Here is an 18,965-nt window from a genome sequence, read left to right as displayed (position 1 = left end):
AGTCTTCTACATTTGAGACTGACATATTAGTGTGTGATACACTAAAATCACTGACTTTTCTATAAGTATATATACCTTCCCTGTTAAATTTTGCTGTAATAAGATAAAGCATGTGTGACTTCATACTGAATTCATGCAGTGTACTGCTTTTGTTTTCACAGTTTTGTAAAAAATGGTTTCATCCTTACATATTGGCATGAATAAAAGGGTATTTTCCATTGTATGGTTTTAACTGTTGAGTGAAAAGAGGAAGAAAAGGATGATTTTATATACTCAGTTGTAAGAAATATGTGGACACTTTTGTGTTGTCATATTTGAACTTTAGTGCCTGTAGTTCATTTCTTTTTTTCACAATACCTTGCTGTATTCACTTTCATAGCTTTCATAGATATTTCAAGGAGCATAAGTATTAACAGTTAGCTTGAAAATATATTTGTTAGCTTCTATCACAGAAGAAAAGTTGTTTGTTCTGGCAGCAGATCCAGGATTTTCATTTGTGCTTATTTTGTGCTGGATCTGCTGGACCTCTTCTAGCTTTATCCAATTTTACTACTCATCCACAGTTTGAAAGGATGTGTAATACGTGATTTACTGCACCCAGGGGTAAATTAAAGGTAGTGATTAGTAGTTAAGTAAAAAAATAATTTAAATAGTAGGTATCTGCTTTCAACTGGGCAGTTTTTTTTCATTTATGTGGCTTATTGAAACATACAGTATGGCATATAACATCAAAAGAAAGCTAGTCATAGAGAGTGTTGTGAGTGTATCTGTCCTGGGTTTTGCATTGGAACAATCCAAAAAAGTCCTAATGTAGCATCGATAGTGCTACCTGTGCTCAGCCGTGTGTTTCCAGTACAGCAGTTCGACTTGGGGTCTGTTCACAGCTTGCATGAAGGAGTACCCATCCTGTTTCCAGAGCAGCTACAGGAGGATTGCTGTTATTTCTTGTGATACGCTTATCCAAGCATGAAATAGATCAGTAGTATGTCTCACAGTCTCTGACTTTGAAAGATTGGACAGGGGAGAAAGGCTGGGGGAAGCTTTCACTTGTACATTTTTTTTTCCCAGATTATAATTTAAGTCATAATTGAATGAGAAAGTTTAGGGGGGAAAAAGCTAAAAATCAGCTAAATATAATAATAATAAAAATTCATAAGATAATAAAGAAGATGTGAGAGAGCAGGAAATGCTATGACCCAACTTTTCTTGCTTCAGATTATTAAAATATTAGCTAGGTAGTAGTTTGTCTAACATCAAATGTCTTCTATTTGCAGAGCCAATGGAACAAAGCCACAAATGACTGCGTATGGCATTTTTTTCCATTTGAATGCTCTAATAGATGAAAGCCACACTAATTAATCAAAAGAAATGGATATTGTCCTCTTATTTACTAATACCCCATATTAATCTTTGTTAGTATGCATCTGTAATGTCTAAATCAATTTTTAATGCCTTACATTCACTACTTTGCTTACATCTAATAAACCCTTTAATGATCAAATATACCAAATAACATCTATTCAAAATTTATTATATAATTGCTGTAAAGTTTTTCACATACCATCCATTTTTCACTGCCCTGTGTGATTTCTCGTTCTTTACTGAATCAGGACTCTCTGTGTGTGTATGTGTATATCTATATCTATCTATCTATCTATCTATCTATCTATCTATCTATCTATCTATATATGTGTGTGTGTCTGAATGGAAATAATTTAAAATAAGTAGCCATTTCCTGTGCACTTAATTTAATTTCAGTTTGATTGTCAAGACACTTTCACGGTTATAAAGGCTGGTTTTATATCCATATATTTGGTTTATGCTCATTTACCAATTTTCTTGTAGGGAACAAATGGCCACAGAAATGTCAGAAATATTGTCTAGGTAGGTGAGAAGGTATAACACCAGTGAATCAATCATTTTCTAAAAACAAATCACACATTAAATGGGTTGAATTATTATGGAATTAAAAGTAATGGAATCTGGGTTTTTTTTTAAATGATAAGCAGATAAGTAAATTATTTCTTTCAGATAAATTGTGTTTACCATTTTTCAGCAATTATTTCTTTGCTATTTTAATTTATTATATTGAAGAAGAATGAGAATAGTTCATGTACCCTGTAATTTTCTGTAATTTCATTCATGCTTCTCCAGCTTTCTTCTCCTCTCACCTTTGTGATAAACAGAGCACAAGGCTCCACGTCTTTTAAAGGCATATTTCTACAGATTCAGCACAAAGCTAATGAAATCATTTAACAGTAATGTAATTGTTGGTGCATTTAATAAGGAAATATTCTCATTAGTGTTCTCTTAAAATAAAAGAAGTTTTGAAAATTTCCATGGTAAAACCATATTAAAAACCCTCTTAAGATATCCAAACAAAATCCCCTTCTGGGATTTCTTGAATGGTAATGTGAGATTTTATGCACAATGCAGAAGAAAAGATAAATACAGGTTGTGGTCTGAATATACTAGTTGGTAAAATACTAATACTCTGTTCAAAGAAATTGTTGTGATTGTCTTCCATATCAGCAAGTAATTAGAAAGTGTTTTCTGCAACTTGATGGTAGAAATAACGTTGACATTGATTTTATGAACCTTACAGAAGAAGAAAAAATGTCTAGAGGTTTTGAAAGTGAATCTGTTGTTTAACAAGTTACTAAGCTATGTATATATAGTCTGAAGATGCTCAGTCTCACATGTTTAATGGATTTTCAAGTGGTATCATGGATGATTGGAATGCAGCTGGTAACTAAATTTTTCTCCTGCAGTGTTATTTTAAGAATAGGAATAAACCACATCATGTTTAATTAAGGTAGCATGTGAATTTAAATGGCCATATTGTATTGCATATATTGACATAGTTCCAATGACAGTGGCCAATTTTTAATGTACAAAAAGATGAAAAAATTTTGGGGCCAAATCAGGCTCTGTGTTCTGGTTGAACTCAAAATGCAATGCTTCTCAGTATCTGCTTGTTTAAATAAATTTGTCTCTGCTTTTCATACACTGCAAACTTTTGACATGAGACTGAGCTTTTGTATTTTTAGTCTGAAAATACTGTTTATGATACATAACTCTCATATGGAGCAGTGAAGATGGAATGTCAGATGTGATGCTCCTCTTACTGCCAGACTGTTATGCTTGAAGTCCTGTAGAAAACAAGCAAGTGATCTTCAGAGTGCAGAGTAGTACCCTAATAGAAAGACTAAGCCTTTCAATTGGATTAGCATTCTTAAAGATTACTAGTTTAACCAGAGAGGGTACAGCCTAGTTCTGCTGTGCTAAATTAGGCAGCAAACTCTTAGAATGGTGGGTAATGTTGCTAAATAAGGAAAATCCTTAGGATTTGTCAAATTAGGTTCGAAAAGGTTGGACACCAGGCAGTGGAAATTATTTATCAGGAATCCTTAATGTCCTACAAGTATGCCAATAATAACAAAATATTAAAGTATATATTTTGAAGAAGTTTGTCCAGTTATTTGTTTTACAGTCATGAGTAGTTCTAAGTCAATTTTTTAAGTTTGACTTCTCAAACTCCAACTGGAAGCTGTGTGTGCACTCGGATTAGTAGTATGAGTAGGCATTAAGCTGCTACTCCAACAGCAAGATTCTGTAGTTTTAATTATACTGAAGAGATGGTTCAGTTGGTATTAAGAGGAATGTTAGGTTTATTCAATGAAATTTAAATTGCATTTATTATCTCTGCTTTCAAAACTGCTGCATCTGCATAAAGAAAAAATGCAGGTTATAATAGCTTTTTATAACCTTCTAATTAAAAAAGGAAAATAAACATAAAACTTCACGGTACCAGATGAGACCTTTATGGAAAAATAAATGTTAAAATAATATTCACTAGATTATACCTATTAATACTGTGCCTGTCCCACAAAGATATTACTGCATTACTGCACAAACAGACCTTCCAATGAAAAAGCCTTTTTTGTCTTATTGCATCAAGAACTTTGCTACCTTGTTAAAGATCTAGTTTCTTTTGAAGAAATTCCCTCAGATCCTGAAATAATGCAATTTTTGTTCTTAGTCATGAGCAGAGACTGGTTAAATCTTGTGTCTGCTCTTGAATTCCTTAGTGTTTAAAAGGTGTGCTGATCATCACTGAACAATGCAGTATTTTCAACTTATTTTATAAGCTAATAATCCACAGGAAGTTTGCTGTTCCTGAGGGAGGGTTCTTCCACTTAGCCATACCACATTTCTTGGAGAAAAAAAGAAATTCAGGCTTATGTTTATATCTAATGTTCGTTTCATACATGAAAATCTTGTACATTTTCCTGAAGGTGATTGAGATTTTAGTAATAATTTCTCACATGCATTTGCTGTTGACTTATTTGTGTATTACCTACATGGTGAAGACCTTTTGCCTTTGGAAAATACTGGGTTTCAATGAGTCATTTTTACTGGTCAGCCTTTAGTCCGAGTGGTCTTTTTTACCCTGATATTTCTTGATGATCAATATCATCACCCCCAACCCCAGAATAAATATTGCTGTTATTAGATAGCCAATATAGAATTAATTTGGTTTATTCTCTCAAATTAGGTTTTTGTCAAAGACAGACTATTTTCTCAAGGTTAGGAACAATGATTTTGTCCTAGACCAATTTTAAATAGCAGAGGAAATGCCTTTTCTTCCTTCTCGTTGTTCTACTTCAGGAATATTTTTCCTTGTCTGTTTTTTGAATGGAACTAAAAATGTCTACTGTCAGTCTTTGGTCAGTCTTTGTTTTTTGCATCTTGGTTCTCACTAAGTAAAATGTACATCAATGTGGGATGAGATACTCAGAATATGTGTCTTTCCATACATGAAAAGTATCAATGACAATTCCTTTATTTAATTCTTTAGGAGGCAAATCAGATTATGATATGATTTTGAGCATAAAATATATTTTCATTTTCTCTTGATAATTTGAACAACTTGAAAATACTATGGTATTTTGTCTGCGTAGTAATAAGTATGACACATTATTGATCATGGGATCTCTTCCTCTTTTTAAAACAATTCTTGTTTAATACTTGAAAAAATATATTTATATTTTAAAAATAATTGCAGGGGTCCTGCAGTGCAAGCCACAAAAGCTGCTGCTGGTACTAAGAAGCATGATCTCAGTAAGTGGAAATATGCAGAGCTTCGTGATACAATCAACACCTCCTGTGGTAAGTGGTTTTTTTTTCTGAGAAAGAGTTCAAGTTGTAGTTACACGAAAAGTGTTACTTTCTTCCTATAACAAAGATTCAAAGTTTACATGAGTTTGAGTGAATAACAACTTAATTAAAAAAATTCTCTTACCCCCAGAAGAACAATACACAAAGCTATTTCCTGTTGCAGACATCTTTTGTGAAAATCCTTTTCTTTAGGATTTTTTCCCTTCTGAGAAGCTGAGGCCTCAGAAACAGAATGTAAACAATGGTTTTCTGCTGCTGTGGAATGCAACAGGTGGATCTGTGATTGGTCTCCTGTGGATGTTTGATTTAGTGACCATTCATGGCAGAGCTGGCTCTTGCTCTCTGTCTGAGACACAGATCTTTGTTATTGATTGCATTCTATTCTTAGCTAGCCTTCTGAGGAAACCTTTCCTTCTATTCTTTTAGTATAGTTATCATGTAATACATATATATCAAAAAATAATAAATCAAGCCTTCTGAACATGGAGTCAACATTCTCGTCTTTTGCCTCATCCAAGAACCCCTGTGAACACTGTCACAATTTCCATATTAAGGAAACAAAATTTCCATTGTTATGTCTTTTAGGGATTATATATTTATGATAATAAACATCTTGGGCATAAAATACATGTTATAACTTCTTAATTAAGTTCACTCCATTTGATGTACTTCCTCGGAGGAAATAGTAATTATGCTTTACCTAGAATTTACATGTTCTAAGAATTTTCTTGCTATCACTTCTTGCTGTCACCAGATCATAAAGAAAGCAAAAACATGTTCTTAGATATTCCTAATATTCTTTAATTTTCAAAATGTATAACTTCTTTTTGGGAGCTTACAGTGGGGCATTAATCACCTTGGCTTCAATGCTGTGAAGATAGAAACAGATAAGAATTATTCCTCTTTTAGATATTACAGTTTCTTCCTGCTTCTTATGGAAAGCAGTTGGTTAATTTGTGATTTAAGTTCACTCAGAATTTCTTTCTGGATGTATTAATTGGAAACTAACTCATTCTCTTTTAGTGTTTTTACATATGCAAGACTTGAGCAATGTTTTCAGCTATGTAGATGGTGCAGTAATAAGTCGAGTTCTTTCCTTGTGAAGCCAGCTTGCATACTGTGAGATAACTAATGAAAAAGCCTTGTCATCATTCAATTCTTAGCATAATGAAATTCAGAAAAATTAAAATACATACATGAAAAAAGAATACAAATCTTGGCCGTCAAATTTCTGTTTTTCTTTTTTTTTTCAGTTGCAGAAATAATGTTCAGCAGTGCAATTTAACCTCTTTTTAAAAATTTGTTTCTGTGCTGCTTGTGTTGTGATACTGTCAACAGAAATATTTGTAGCACTTTACTGCTCCACATGTCCCAGTACAGCAGCTACTTTGGGAACTGCCTTTACTCTAAAGCAGAAAAGGATTCATCAAATTCTGAGGGACTTTTTGGGCCATAAAATACAGGCCCTGTTCTGCAGCAAGTGAGGGGTTTTTATATTACATTTTATCATCTTAGTGTCACAACTTGATCTCCAATCATATACCTATCAATATAGAAAAGCATTTAATAAATACTTTTTCTGACTTTTCTCACTCATGCCTTCCCCTTCTCCTTTTTTTGGAATAGATATTGAACTCTTGGCAGCTTGCAGAGAAGAGTTCCACCGAAGGCTAAAGGTGTATCATGCTTGGAAATCCAAGAATAAGAAACGCAATGCAGAAACAGAACAGCGTGCTCCCAAATCAGTCACAGACTATGGTGAGGAGAGATAATTTTGTGTTTATGGTAGTTTTGGTGATAATATTCTAACGAGAACATTTCTGGAATGGATTCTGGGTTTGCTAGGTTGAAGAAACTTGGAATTTTTAGGAGTGTTTTATGTTGATTGAAGGTAAATATTTTGGAAAGATTGAAACTGGCAAATTCTTCACAGAAATTAAAACACGTTCAGTAGACCCAGCTACTTATGCTGAACAGCTCTCTCTTAAAACCTTATCGCACATCCAGCTGCATCTGTAAAAAGAGTTCTTGATCTACTGATGCAGGTGCTGGCATTTTTGTTAAATGTTCATTGCTGTGCTACTTTAACATTTCATAATATACAGCCATGTAGACATAGATGTAGATACTTTTAAAACGTGCTACTAATTCTGTCATTTACATCACTGCTTACATATATCATGTTACATCCTCTTTATAAAATCTGAGTGTTGATACTGTAATTCTGGCTCATGGGGTGACAAATTTTGTGTAGACCCCGTTTTCTATTTAGACCTCTCATTCTATTGATTTCACAGGCTGGTGTTTATTGACAAAGCAACACACTAATCAGAGTAAGTTTCTTTTGCATTCATCAAGAAAGTGTGGGAGTTTCAGACTGCCAGACCTGGAAATTCTGTACCTGGTTTCTGGAGTGGCATTTACAGAGTGGACTGTTACTCTTTTCCCAACATCCCACCTTAAAAGTCTGGTGATCATCTGTATAAAATGAATCTAAGAAATTTATAGGATCACAGTAAATGCATGGAACAATTTAGTCAGATCATTTCTTTTGTCTTTTTGTTCCATTATATTTGATATTTGTGTTCCTGTCACACAGTTCATGGGAGAGACAAAGGAAAGGGAAGATAGGGAGAAAGTGCTCTCCCCAAAGTCACATGAGCCTGAGATTAATGCATTGTCCTGGGACATGCAGAATAAACATCCCAGGGAATCCAGGTGCCCTAGGTAATCTCAGTCCATGTACAAAGGCACCTCCTTCCCCTTGATTCATTTACTTGAGTTATTCATTACTTGAGCATTACTTGAGTTTGAGGTTCTCAGGGAATTTTAGTATGGATATGTGGCAGGCAAAATCTGGACCCCTGGAGAAGATATTATCAAAGAATGGGTCCTTGTGTCTGAAATGTGGTTTTAGCTGCTTAAGAAAGCTTGTGACTGAAATGGCAGGAAAAGGCATTTGAAGCACTTCTGCCAAGTGGTAAATTGCTTTGAACGTTCTCTCTGGAGCTAAATGGGTAAAATATTCATACACAGTATTGCTGATGGGACGTATCAAAGAGCAGATGATATTTGGATTTTTGCACACAAAGCTGAGAATATTCATATTCTTATCACTTTTATTGAGATATTTGCTGCATTCTTTTCAGTGTTTTTCATTGTGTTTTTTTAGCTGCATTGAAATACGGCATAATAAGAGAATAAGAGAACCTTGCATTCAGGAGAAATTGATAGTGACCTTTAGAGACTCTTAATGTTAATGCCAGTATAATTCTTTGCATTGGAAATAATTATACCACGTGGGCATTTCATGTATATATGTATTGTAGTCATCTGAGAAGGTAGTAAGAAGAAATTCTGATTTCTTAGGTGTTTAAGCTAAAAGTCTTTCTGGTGTCAGTGGATGTGGGCTTCAAGTGATGTAGTTTTTTCTTTACATCTCTTCATTGATTTAATGTAGTTTTACAGTATCCTTTAATGTAATTTTATAAGTATCCTTTATTTAAATTCATACGTTCAGTATAGAAGCTAAGCACTGGTTTGTGAATTATTACTGGTATTGACAGAGCTCTGGAAGTTTTTTTTTCTAGCAGAAAGAAAAAAGTAAAGTACTACATTAATTAACTAGCAGATTTGCCAGAGGAATTTGGGCTTAGCATATATACCACTGAAGCTTTGTAACAGGAATTGCAAATTATTAAGGTGATTAATTTTGAGGTTAAATCCCGATGAAAATAGAAGTAGAAAAAGAGTAGAAACACTTAGAATCTGCATTTATGTTGTAGCTAGAATTCCTATTTGTCTGTTATCAGCATTGGTGAATAATGTTGATGTTTTTATGAAGCCATAACTTATAAGGGATCAGCACTTTCATGTTTTGTTCAACATGTAATATTTGTTCACAGATTTTGCACCATTTTTGAGCAACTCAAGTAAGTGAGGAGACAGTTGTTTAAGCTAACTTTGAAGAGTAGGAACACTTGAGAGCTCTATACTAACATTGATTAATCCAGTGTTTTGCTACACCTGTACATAGAAGTTAATTGTAAAAAAAAATTAAAATTATAATTTGACAATGTTATTCATCTGATGGCAATTATACATTACTCTAGTAATTTAAAAATGTACTATCTTCATGAAAACCTACCTATTTGAGGAGTCATGGGAAGGGAGAGTGAAATAACCTTCTTACATAAATTATTGGAATATAATCTCCTATTTTTTTTCCACAATCCCCAACACCCCAAACAACATTCTTGTTTTAGCATTTTTTTTATTGTCTGCACATGGCTTTTTGTTGTAGCAAAACTCTGGAATCAACATAATGTAACAACTATTTTCCTAGCACACAAACTAACATTCAGGTGATGGTTTCTTCTGAATAGAGAGCCACAGTTCTATAGCACCAATAGAGGCTCCATTGGCTGCTTAGCATTCCTGTTCTCTAGATTTGCCCTTTTCTCTAGATTTAGTTATGCCTAGGGGTAGAAATGAGCCTTAGCAATTACCATTGCAGTGCAAAAAGTATCCAACAATACTTAAGTACTGATCTGCTGGGATAAATGTTCAGACAATGCATAAAATTAAATTAGTTTTTAATATTCTCTGTCTTCCTGTAAGGTGTGTGTTTTATCAGAGTTGATGTATAAAAATAGCATTCAGGTGTTAAAATCTTCTATGTTTGTTGTTAATGCACACATTAAAAAAGGAGATTTGATATGTATGACATATAGGGGTTTGTTAAGGTTCTGCTCTTCAGGTTTAGAAAAATTATTTTTGCTTGAATCAGAAGAAATTTCAAGGTGTAGTTGCTAGTCTGTATTAGTTCTGTTCATGACTGTAAAAATAAGTTATTAAAAGTAATTGTCATTTTTCATATTAATAAATGTTAGCTCAGAAATTCTCTTTGTTGCTCAACAGACAAGGAAAAAATTGAATTCACTTTTAATTATTCCTTTTATGCTGAAACATATAAAAAGTTAATTCTGATTTTCTTCTGTAGAGATGGTAAAGGTTCTTAAGCAGGGTATCTGTAACAGTGGTGTAAACCACTAAAACAAGATCACTAACAAACTTTTGCAGGGGCAGTTATTAAGGAAAGGATGTTGCTTTTAAGAGCATTTACTATTTAAAACTGATTATGATAGTGTTTATGTAAGATTAAGAAGGTTGATCATTTGATGAATTAACATAGAGAGTATCTGCTTTTATTTGAAAGTGAGTTTCTCTCTAGAGTCTGAAATATGGGGAACTCAAAAAGTCCAAAAATGCATGTGGAAAATATTTACCAAAAATATATATGAAACTTGAAAAAATTTTATGTAACTTTCTCCTTTAGAAGTTTAGTCAGCTGATCTTAATGGTCTGAAATAAAAAATTCCTTGAAAAAAGAAAGCAGCCAGAAATTACTTCTAATGCCAGATTTTGACTTATAGAAATTTAGTCAGAAAATTGTTTGGTGGCAGCTCTGTAATAAGCAGTATTTATTGTAAGCATTTCTATTAACAAATCAGTAATTTCTAACAGTATTATACATCCTTTTGTGTCGACTGTCAAATATCAAGTGATGCTTTTGTATGTTTGCAATTGAAAATGCTTCTATGCGCTGTAATCTTTTTTTACAAAGAAATGGACTGAACTAAAGCAATTACTGATAAATGTTTCTGGTTGGTAAGAAATTTTGCATGGCAAGTTTTACCTTAAATATTGATTAAAAGCAGAATATGTTATTTTATTTACTTAGTTTTGTTTAAACTTGCCATTGGGCAACACGTACAGCAGTTAACATGAGCCATTTCTGACCAATGTTTTAGCTGTTGCAATTAACAGAATGCACATTGTATGAGATGGGAATACTTTCTAGGTTTGCTGAGACTTCAGATGACCTTGAGAGAGAATCTCTTGGGTTTTGGATGGGGGGGGGGTGTTTTCTTGTTTGTTTTGTTTGTTTGTTTTTTAATGTGCTGATTAATAAAGGAAGTAATATGGCTTTCTTGTTTTCTAATTGTTTTGTTCACTTATTTTTGGGGGGATGTTTTGTATGATAGCACAACAGAACCCCACAGCCCAGCTACCAGGCAGACAACAAGAGATTGAAATAAACAGACAGCAGCGCTACTTCCGCATTCCCTTCATCCGCCCCGCGGACCAGTACAAAGACCCCCAGAACAAGAAGAAGGGCTGGTGGTACGCACACTTCGACGGGCCCTGGATTGCTCGGCAAATGGAGCTTCACCCTGACAAGGCACCCATTCTGCTTGTAGCAGGTTGGTATTGAAACTTTGAGAAGGTTCAGAGTTGATAACAAACTTCAGAAAAAGGGAGTGAGGTTCCAAGTTCTCCAAGTTGTATCCCCTTTTTTTTTTCTTTTCTTTCTTTCATCAGCAGTTCTTATCTGGGCAGAATTTGAGGATTCGGGACTGCTGCTGATAGTGGCCAAATGTTTCAGAATATCACTGGGGCATGTAACTGGTCCTATGTTTTACTTCTACACATCCTTCAATTTGGGAAGCCATAGACAGTGGGAAATCAAATGGAAAGAGTTGTATGATTACAAACCCTCAGACTATTCATTGAACTGGAGACAGTGTGAAGATAAAACATCACAATTTATCTGGGAATGGTCTACTCATTATTATACTGTTTTTTAGTTAGCTATAAAGAATTACAAGCAGTTTGTATCAAAACAATTTGTGCATATGTTACATTGTCTGTCCATAGCATGAGGCTAATAGCAAGCTGATGCTTTTACCCTATTTATGCTACTTAGTATGGGAAAATAGCTTTTTCATCTTAAAAATTTAAAATAAATGTTGCAATGGATAGGTAGAGATTTATCTCGTAGTGAAATGTATCCTCCTTTTCTGGAGGGTAAGAAACAGGAGATAAAACACTGGAGAAATGCTGCTTATGCTTCTGTGTTTTGAGATTTGTATTAAACTCAATAGTTTAATATTTTCACTACAGGATTATGCTAGTAAAGCATGTTTCACTTTTTCCTTGAGGAAAGGCCATAGCCAATTTGTTTCACTACAGGATTATGCTTTACTAGCAACAAAAGTTTGTTTTCTGCAAATTATTTTAAGTAGAATTCCTTATATATATATATATATATATATATATATATATATATACATATATATATATATACACACCAAGGGTTGCTGTTCAGTGCCAAAGTCCATAGCTAAAAGTAGCACTGCTGTTGTGAGTACCTGTTAAAAAAAAGATTACGATTTAGTTTGTGAGCTACACATATAATTTCATTGGATTGCCTATGTTGGTCCCACTGTTTGTTTTGTGTGGTAGGCTGACAGATTAGCTACTTGATCCAAAGTCTGGAATTCTTAGTTGCTTTGCTACATTTAACCATAAGTAAAGCAGTTTACTATGAAGTGGCCTGAAACTGAAGGTATATGTAATCCAAATGTGGTTGTCATCCTGTAATGGGTTTCAGAAGAATATATCAAGATGATGATCTTTCAGCTTCTTCCCTTTATTCCTTTTTGCTTGCTGTTTAAGCACAGCTTTGTCAATTGCAGCATCTGATATTAGTTTATTCTCATACTGCTTTAGTGTTCTCTGTGTAACAAAAAACTAGGAAACTGAAAAATGCCTGTATCTGAGGACTTCCTCATAAGCTCTGAAGTCTACCAGCAAACCAGGTCTACAGAGAGGAAATGTAATTAACAAGGATCTAAATTTTATTGATGGAATCTGTCAATGATGTAAAATATGTTTTCTTTTTCCCTTTACCATTTCAGGTAAGGATGACATGGATATGTGTGAGCTTAACCTTGAAGAGACTGGCTTAACCCGAAAGCGAGGTGCTGAAATTTTACCGAGACAGTTTGAAGAGATTTGGGAACGCTGTGGAGGCATCCAGTATCTGCAAAACGCAATTGCAAGCAGACAAGCTCGCCCCACCTATGCTACGGCGATGCTGCAGAACCTGTTGAAATAACCGGGCAGTCGGCACAGGAGCGTTCGAGATGAGAACCTTGCCCGCGATACAAAGGGAAGAGTTCCTCTGTGCTACAGAGGGCCTAAATGTTCTGTAATCAGAGTAGAGATCTTTAATATAAAGTGAACAGATTTTATTAATCATGTGGTTTGTCAACTTGTACTTCATGATGTTTAATTTGTGTAGTGAACTCTACTAGGTATGAGGACCCTGAAGAAACTTCAGGCAGTGTAGTTTGCTGCATTTTGTTTTTATGTTGCATTTTCTTTAACAGTTTCTGTTATAACTCTTAATACTTTTAGGCAATCTATCTGTACTTGGGTACATATTGCAAAGAACTGCACTGCAACCAGCTTTTTATAAGATTCCTTCTTTAAAACACTGTGTAGCTGGCTTCAAGTGGTGGCCTAGTAAAGAGAATATGCTATTTCTAATAACTGGAATTGTGAGGCCTTAGCTTTGACTTCTGTTGTGGAGAAGTTGGAGTATACTTTTATATAATCTGAGACATTTTATGTCCTGATTTGCAAACTGGTTAGTGTCTGTATTTAATGATTTTTGTTTTTCCAGAACCTGATGGGAAATCCTCTTAAACTTGAGACCTATAAACCCCTGTTTAATTCATTCTCTGTCTTGGTTTAAGAGAAATGGTTTTCTGTACATTCCAAGAAAAGCATTCGTATACGTCAAAATAGTATAATATTGGAGGTCCTCAAAGAATGTACTGCTCTTTAGGGCTTGTACCACTTCTCTTGTAGATTTATTTTTCTCTCTCTTAAATACAAAGCTGCTTTAGACTTTATTTTTCTGACCACATTTCTCTTCGCAAATCTTGGACAGTTTATTTAGCCAGGTAGTGTAATTTCAACATATTACACAAAATTGTTCAAGCTTTGTATCTGAAGGTATATAAGATTAAGGATAGCACTAAGGGAAATATTCAGCTTTTTGCTGGCAGTATAACTTAACTGAGTATTGAGGCCTGAACCTCAGAAATCCTCTTTATTTTAACTGTAACAAGATATACAAGGTCTGTAACTTTTGTTAGACTGTGTAAAAAGTTGGTCCAACAACATAATGCATCTTAATAATATGTGCTGATGAAAGAGATACAATTTTTAGTGTACTGAAATATCATAGTGACTTGGATGCTGAGCTGTATATTAATCTCTATCAAGTTTCATAGCTTGTAACAGTTCCCTTATTAAGCTGTTTGTCTGGGGAGTTTTTGTGGGTGGGAATCATTAATTTCATGCAGTTTAAAGAAGCATCTCTTTCACTTAAGTGAATGTTGCTTTACCTTGCTAGCCATTATTTCAACAAATTAAACATGACCATTTATTATCTCTCTAATAGAAATCCAAAATATAAGTAGCTTGATGTCCAATTATATAGCTTGATTTGAAAATTAATTTTTGCCCTTTTTAATTGACAGTTTGCTTACAGCATGAAATAATTGCCACACTCCTTACTGAGCATAAAACCTCCTGGAAACTTTTGTTTTTAAATGCGTAAATATACTGAATTTTCAAGAGGGTTAATTCTGTACCACAGAGAAAGCTCCTTGCTGACTTTAGACTGTGGTTGCGTGCCACAGTCTGCTTGTTGTTATAAACACACTCCTCATGGGAATAATGTGGAGATATTCAAGTGGTATTTAACTCTCTACACACCCACTGCATCAGGGAATCTCAACTTCTGCTGCAAACCCACTCCCTGGTCATGTGATTGTAAATGAGAAAATTGTTTTCATTTTACCCAAATTCTTCACTGAAACAGTCATTTTTGGCTGGAAGATTAAAGGAGAAGGGCATCAGACTACTGCCTGGAAAGTTGTGTGCAAACCTGTATAGTGTTGTGTGAGTTTAAAGGTGCAGCTTATGAAATTTAGATTACTGGTTTAATGTGTTACTGCATTAGAACCAAAATGTGACAGCTTCCAGTCCCCAAACACTTAGCACTGCAAGAAGCTGTGCTTGCTCATGCGATCGAAGGACGAAAAATCACTGACCTGACCTGTGTTTGTTTCTGTCTGGGTTTAGCTGCTTGACTTAACACATTCCATCTCATTGTATGTATCTTTAAAAATCCATGGATCTTAAGAGACGGAATATTGTAAGCAAAGAACCTCAAGTGCTTATATGTGTGTAGGTATATACACATATATGTGCTTAAATATTTTAGTATGTATGTATGTAAGCATACCTGCAGCCAACTTTAAGTAAAATTAACTTAATAACTGTATGTTTCCACTCTTTTCCTTTAGTTAGGTCAGGATTTCCTTGACTGGCATTGGAAAGAAAATTTGTTCATCAGAATGGGGTGTATGGAAATTTTTCTTTACTTAAATGACTAACAAATATGAGCTATCAGGAAAATAAAATGGACTTTGAAATAGTGGAAGAGGGTCTGGTGGCTGGACATCTTAAGTGAGATGTTCCCACCTCCCAGCATTGCTCCAGAAGTATGCCTGAGGGAAGCAGAACATGCATTCCAGAAATCAGGGTATTCTAGTTTGCACAGTAGCAGGCTGCTTTTTTTTCCCCTTTTTTTTTTCACTCCACACCAAAAGCAGCTTCTGCTCTTAGTTTTGCTTATCCTTTTGTGAAACATAATTAATTTTCAATTAGTTTCAGATTATTTTATTTTTTTTACATGTCTGGCAATATTTACTGCCTACCAATTGTTTCCATGTTCCCTTGTACAGTGTCAGATAATTATAGCTAGTTGATTTGGAGAGGAAATATAAAAGGAGGGGAAAGAGTTGATATTTAGGACTGTAGTATGACCTGATACCTATCTGATCTATAATTATAGAGAAAATTATAGAGGTTTTTAAAGCAGATTGGCTTGGTTGTCTGTGTGTTTAATTTAACAAAAAATTCTTCCTGCCTGTCAGTGAAGCTGTCCATTATAGTTGAGATCTGCCTAAAATGTTCCACAAAACAAAGAATAGGAAGAGAATCACCACACTAAGCTACCTTCCTGACTAGGTGACCCAGGAATATGCATTTTCTTGAGAATGCTGCTCTGAAGATCCTAAGGTCATTCAATACTTGTCTTTTATCCACTGATAATATTGTGTTTTTCTTTACCTAGTTGAATCCTCTGGGTTTTTCTTCAAATACCTTTATTTTAAGTATTTAAATGACCTCTTAATACTGTACTGAAAATTAAAAATAAAAAATAAACACATTCCATGTTGAAATCTTACTTGTATCTTCTTACTGTTTTGGCTTTGAAGAGTTGAAGCATAAGGGTTAATTAAGTTAAGAGAAAGGTAAAAATATTCCTTTGCTGGTTATGTCTGCTGTTTTTCCATGAGATAGTTTTGGTGCTTAAACCTACTTTTTAAAGCTTTATTCTAGTAAAGATTTTGTCTTTAGTTTCTAAGGTAAGTGTTCCTCCAAAATAACATTCTGATATTAGAAAATTCTGATTTTGTTTTCTTAAATATCAAGCTTCATTTCTCAGTATTTATTGAAACAAGTATCTTTTTACTTTCAATACTTTTTTTAAACATTTATTGCTATCATTTCCAATGTGTCTATCATTTGCTATGCTATGTACTCTGCATTCTTTTAATTTTAGATTGTGTCAGTCAGTGACTGATGACATCAACTCTGCTGCTTGGAATGTGTGCTCTCTGGGGGAAGCTTTATGTTTGGGATGGAGATGTGGTATTGCTTTTGGGGGGTTTGCTTGTTTGTGTTCCCCTTAGAGTCTTCGGGAACTTTCTCATCTTAAGGGCCAAATCACAGTGGCAGTTTTTAAATTTAAAAATATTCAAGTAATTAATACTTTATCTAGGAAATGTAATTTCGTTTCAGTTTCCTTATGCCTTTTATCACCAACTGTAACTTTATATCAGTTTTTATGTAACATGATAAGCTGAAGTGCAATATTAGGTACCACTTCAATTCCCTGTGAAATTTTCAAGTAAATAATTTTATTATGTTTTATTGAAATACAAAAGGTTTACGTCCAGCAAACATTTGGTAATTAATTGTTGAGAGTGATAAATACAATCATGAATAATCATTATTAAAATACACATTTTAAAATTACTTATTTTTTAATCTGACTAATGATAACTAGTATAAGTTGAAATACACTAAACACATACAAAAATACATTTGTAATGGAAAAAAATGGAATGCTATCAGCATTCTTAATGCATTCTTAGCTTACATGAGCAATAGTGGAAAGCTAGCATTTGTAGGCAAGGATGACTTCCAGTTCCTTGCAAAAAGTACTTTTAAAGTAATTTTATTTTGAAACGTTACTGTGTAAAAACACATCTTAGGTTTCTCCTTTATTTTTCTTTCCTACTTAAATAAAGTAAGTAAAACCACTATTTCAGCTGTAGAAACTCAACCTTGTCTTCTTGGTGCACTGCCTTCATCCGTACGCAGTGACCAGTTCTGGTGGTTTTGCAGGCAAGCCCGTGCAGTTGTTTGGAATTCATAAACAGTTCTTTTGAGAGGACTTGAGAAAGGAAACCAAAGTTCAGTCTTTGCTGTGGTAACTGCACAGCACGAAGTAAAAATTGTCACCAAAGTCAGCTGCTGTCCTGAATACATGGAAGTTTCACATCTGGATGAGGGGTTGTCATCCAGGATAGTCATGAACTTTGAAGAAGCTCAGTTTGAGCTGTAAGTATGACTTCTGGTGTGCACCAAGCAGCAAACCAATGCCTGAATACAGCACTGGTGCAGAATATAAATAGAGATATATACTCAAGAAAAAGATACTCAAGGTAAAATAATGCTACTACTTGAATCAGGATTGTTGATTCATAAATTAATAAGCCTACAAAATACTTAATGGCCACCCATTGTCTGCTTGGATTTCTCCTACAAAAACTAACAGTAACCTCTCAAAATTATTTGTGTGGATACTGACTCTAAAGTGTAGGTTCTCATGTGCAATTCTAATCTACTCATTACCAGGTGGGTGCTTGTGAATACAAATCTCATGTTCTGAAAAGATGACGTTCCACATATTGTACCTCAGCAAAAAGGTTAAAGTCTTAGGATAACCTGTCACCAGAATTCTGTCACCAGAATTAAACAGCTAAGTGAATATGTAAGTATGTAAAAATGATGTATTTATTAACAGAAAAATAGGAATCTGATGTTCATAGAAACCCTTGAAAATTAAATGCAACTTCTGTGTGATTTGCCATGTGAGCATTCAGGGAGGGAATGAAGAAGTTCCCAAATTTTTTTAATGTGGCCTTTGATCAATGACAGCTTTAATTTCCATTCACCATTTGCATCAGTGTGTGTAAGGAAGGTTAGTAGAGGGGTATAGAAATGCACTGAAGCTCCATTGACATTTTTACCAGAATGGCTGTAACATACAATACTGAAAAATGTCACATCTCAGCAAAATCTGTTTCTAGCACTCAGCTCTAAAATAAAACAGTTAAAATGTGTAAGCACCAGAAGCTTAATGCATGTATCTTAATAGTGGGGACTTCCTACCAGGCATTTTAGAAGTGCTCAAAAGCTGCTCAACTTGGTCATTTGTTTTCCTTCAGTAAAACTATTTTTTTTAAATGTGCACTGATTTTAGAGCCAAAATATCTTTAGGAATCCTTTATTTTTTTTTTTCATACTCATCCTGAAGTCCAGTCTTGAATAATGCAGACCTTCTTTCTTGAAAACCTATAAGAGAAAGTCCCATATGACATTTGAAAAGTATTGTTGAATTTGAAAGTGTACTATTTATCTAATGGTCACACAAGGTCACACAAAAATCTGATAAGATAATTGTAGTTTATCATAAGAATCGAGCTTTGAGAAGAGAAGGCTTC

General features: G+C 34.3%; 2 protein-coding genes across 7 annotated transcripts in view; one reads left to right on the top strand and one right to left on the bottom strand.

The window, feature by feature from the left end:
- Window positions 1-16,357, top strand: part of MYO6 (myosin VI) — a 103,371-nt gene extending 87,014 nt beyond the window's left edge. The window contains exons 29-35 of one of the 6 annotated variants that reach the window (XM_054514284.1): window positions 1,275-1,304; window positions 1,846-1,884; window positions 5,069-5,172; window positions 6,808-6,939; window positions 9,087-9,113; window positions 11,229-11,447; window positions 12,945-16,357. In XM_054514284.1, coding sequence (XP_054370259.1) covers window positions 1,275-1,304; window positions 1,846-1,884; window positions 5,069-5,172; window positions 6,808-6,939; window positions 9,087-9,113; window positions 11,229-11,447; window positions 12,945-13,144 — 751 coding nt within the window. In that variant the 3' untranslated portion in view covers window positions 13,145-16,357. The remainder of the gene's footprint in view (window positions 1-1,274; window positions 1,305-1,845; window positions 1,885-5,068; window positions 5,173-6,807; window positions 6,940-9,086; window positions 9,114-11,228; window positions 11,448-12,944) is intronic. The other 5 variants (XM_036380107.2, XM_054514285.1, XM_036380109.2 and 2 more) reach the window with 5 other exon arrangements.
- Window positions 16,358-17,132: 775 nt separating this feature from the next.
- The window catches only part of IMPG1 (interphotoreceptor matrix proteoglycan 1), a 54,299-nt gene continuing 52,466 nt past the window's right edge, over window positions 17,133-18,965 (bottom strand). Inside the window, exon 17 of the mRNA XM_036380411.1 lies at window positions 17,133-18,816. The gene's annotated coding sequence lies outside the window, so the exon portion shown is untranslated. The remainder of the gene's footprint in view (window positions 18,817-18,965) is intronic.

This window comes from Molothrus ater, chromosome 3 (genome assembly GCF_012460135.2).
Source record: "Molothrus ater isolate BHLD 08-10-18 breed brown headed cowbird chromosome 3, BPBGC_Mater_1.1, whole genome shotgun sequence".
In the NCBI taxonomy this organism is placed as follows: Eukaryota; Metazoa; Chordata; class Aves; order Passeriformes; family Icteridae; genus Molothrus; species Molothrus ater.
This window is presented reverse-complemented; position numbering and strand designations above follow the sequence as displayed.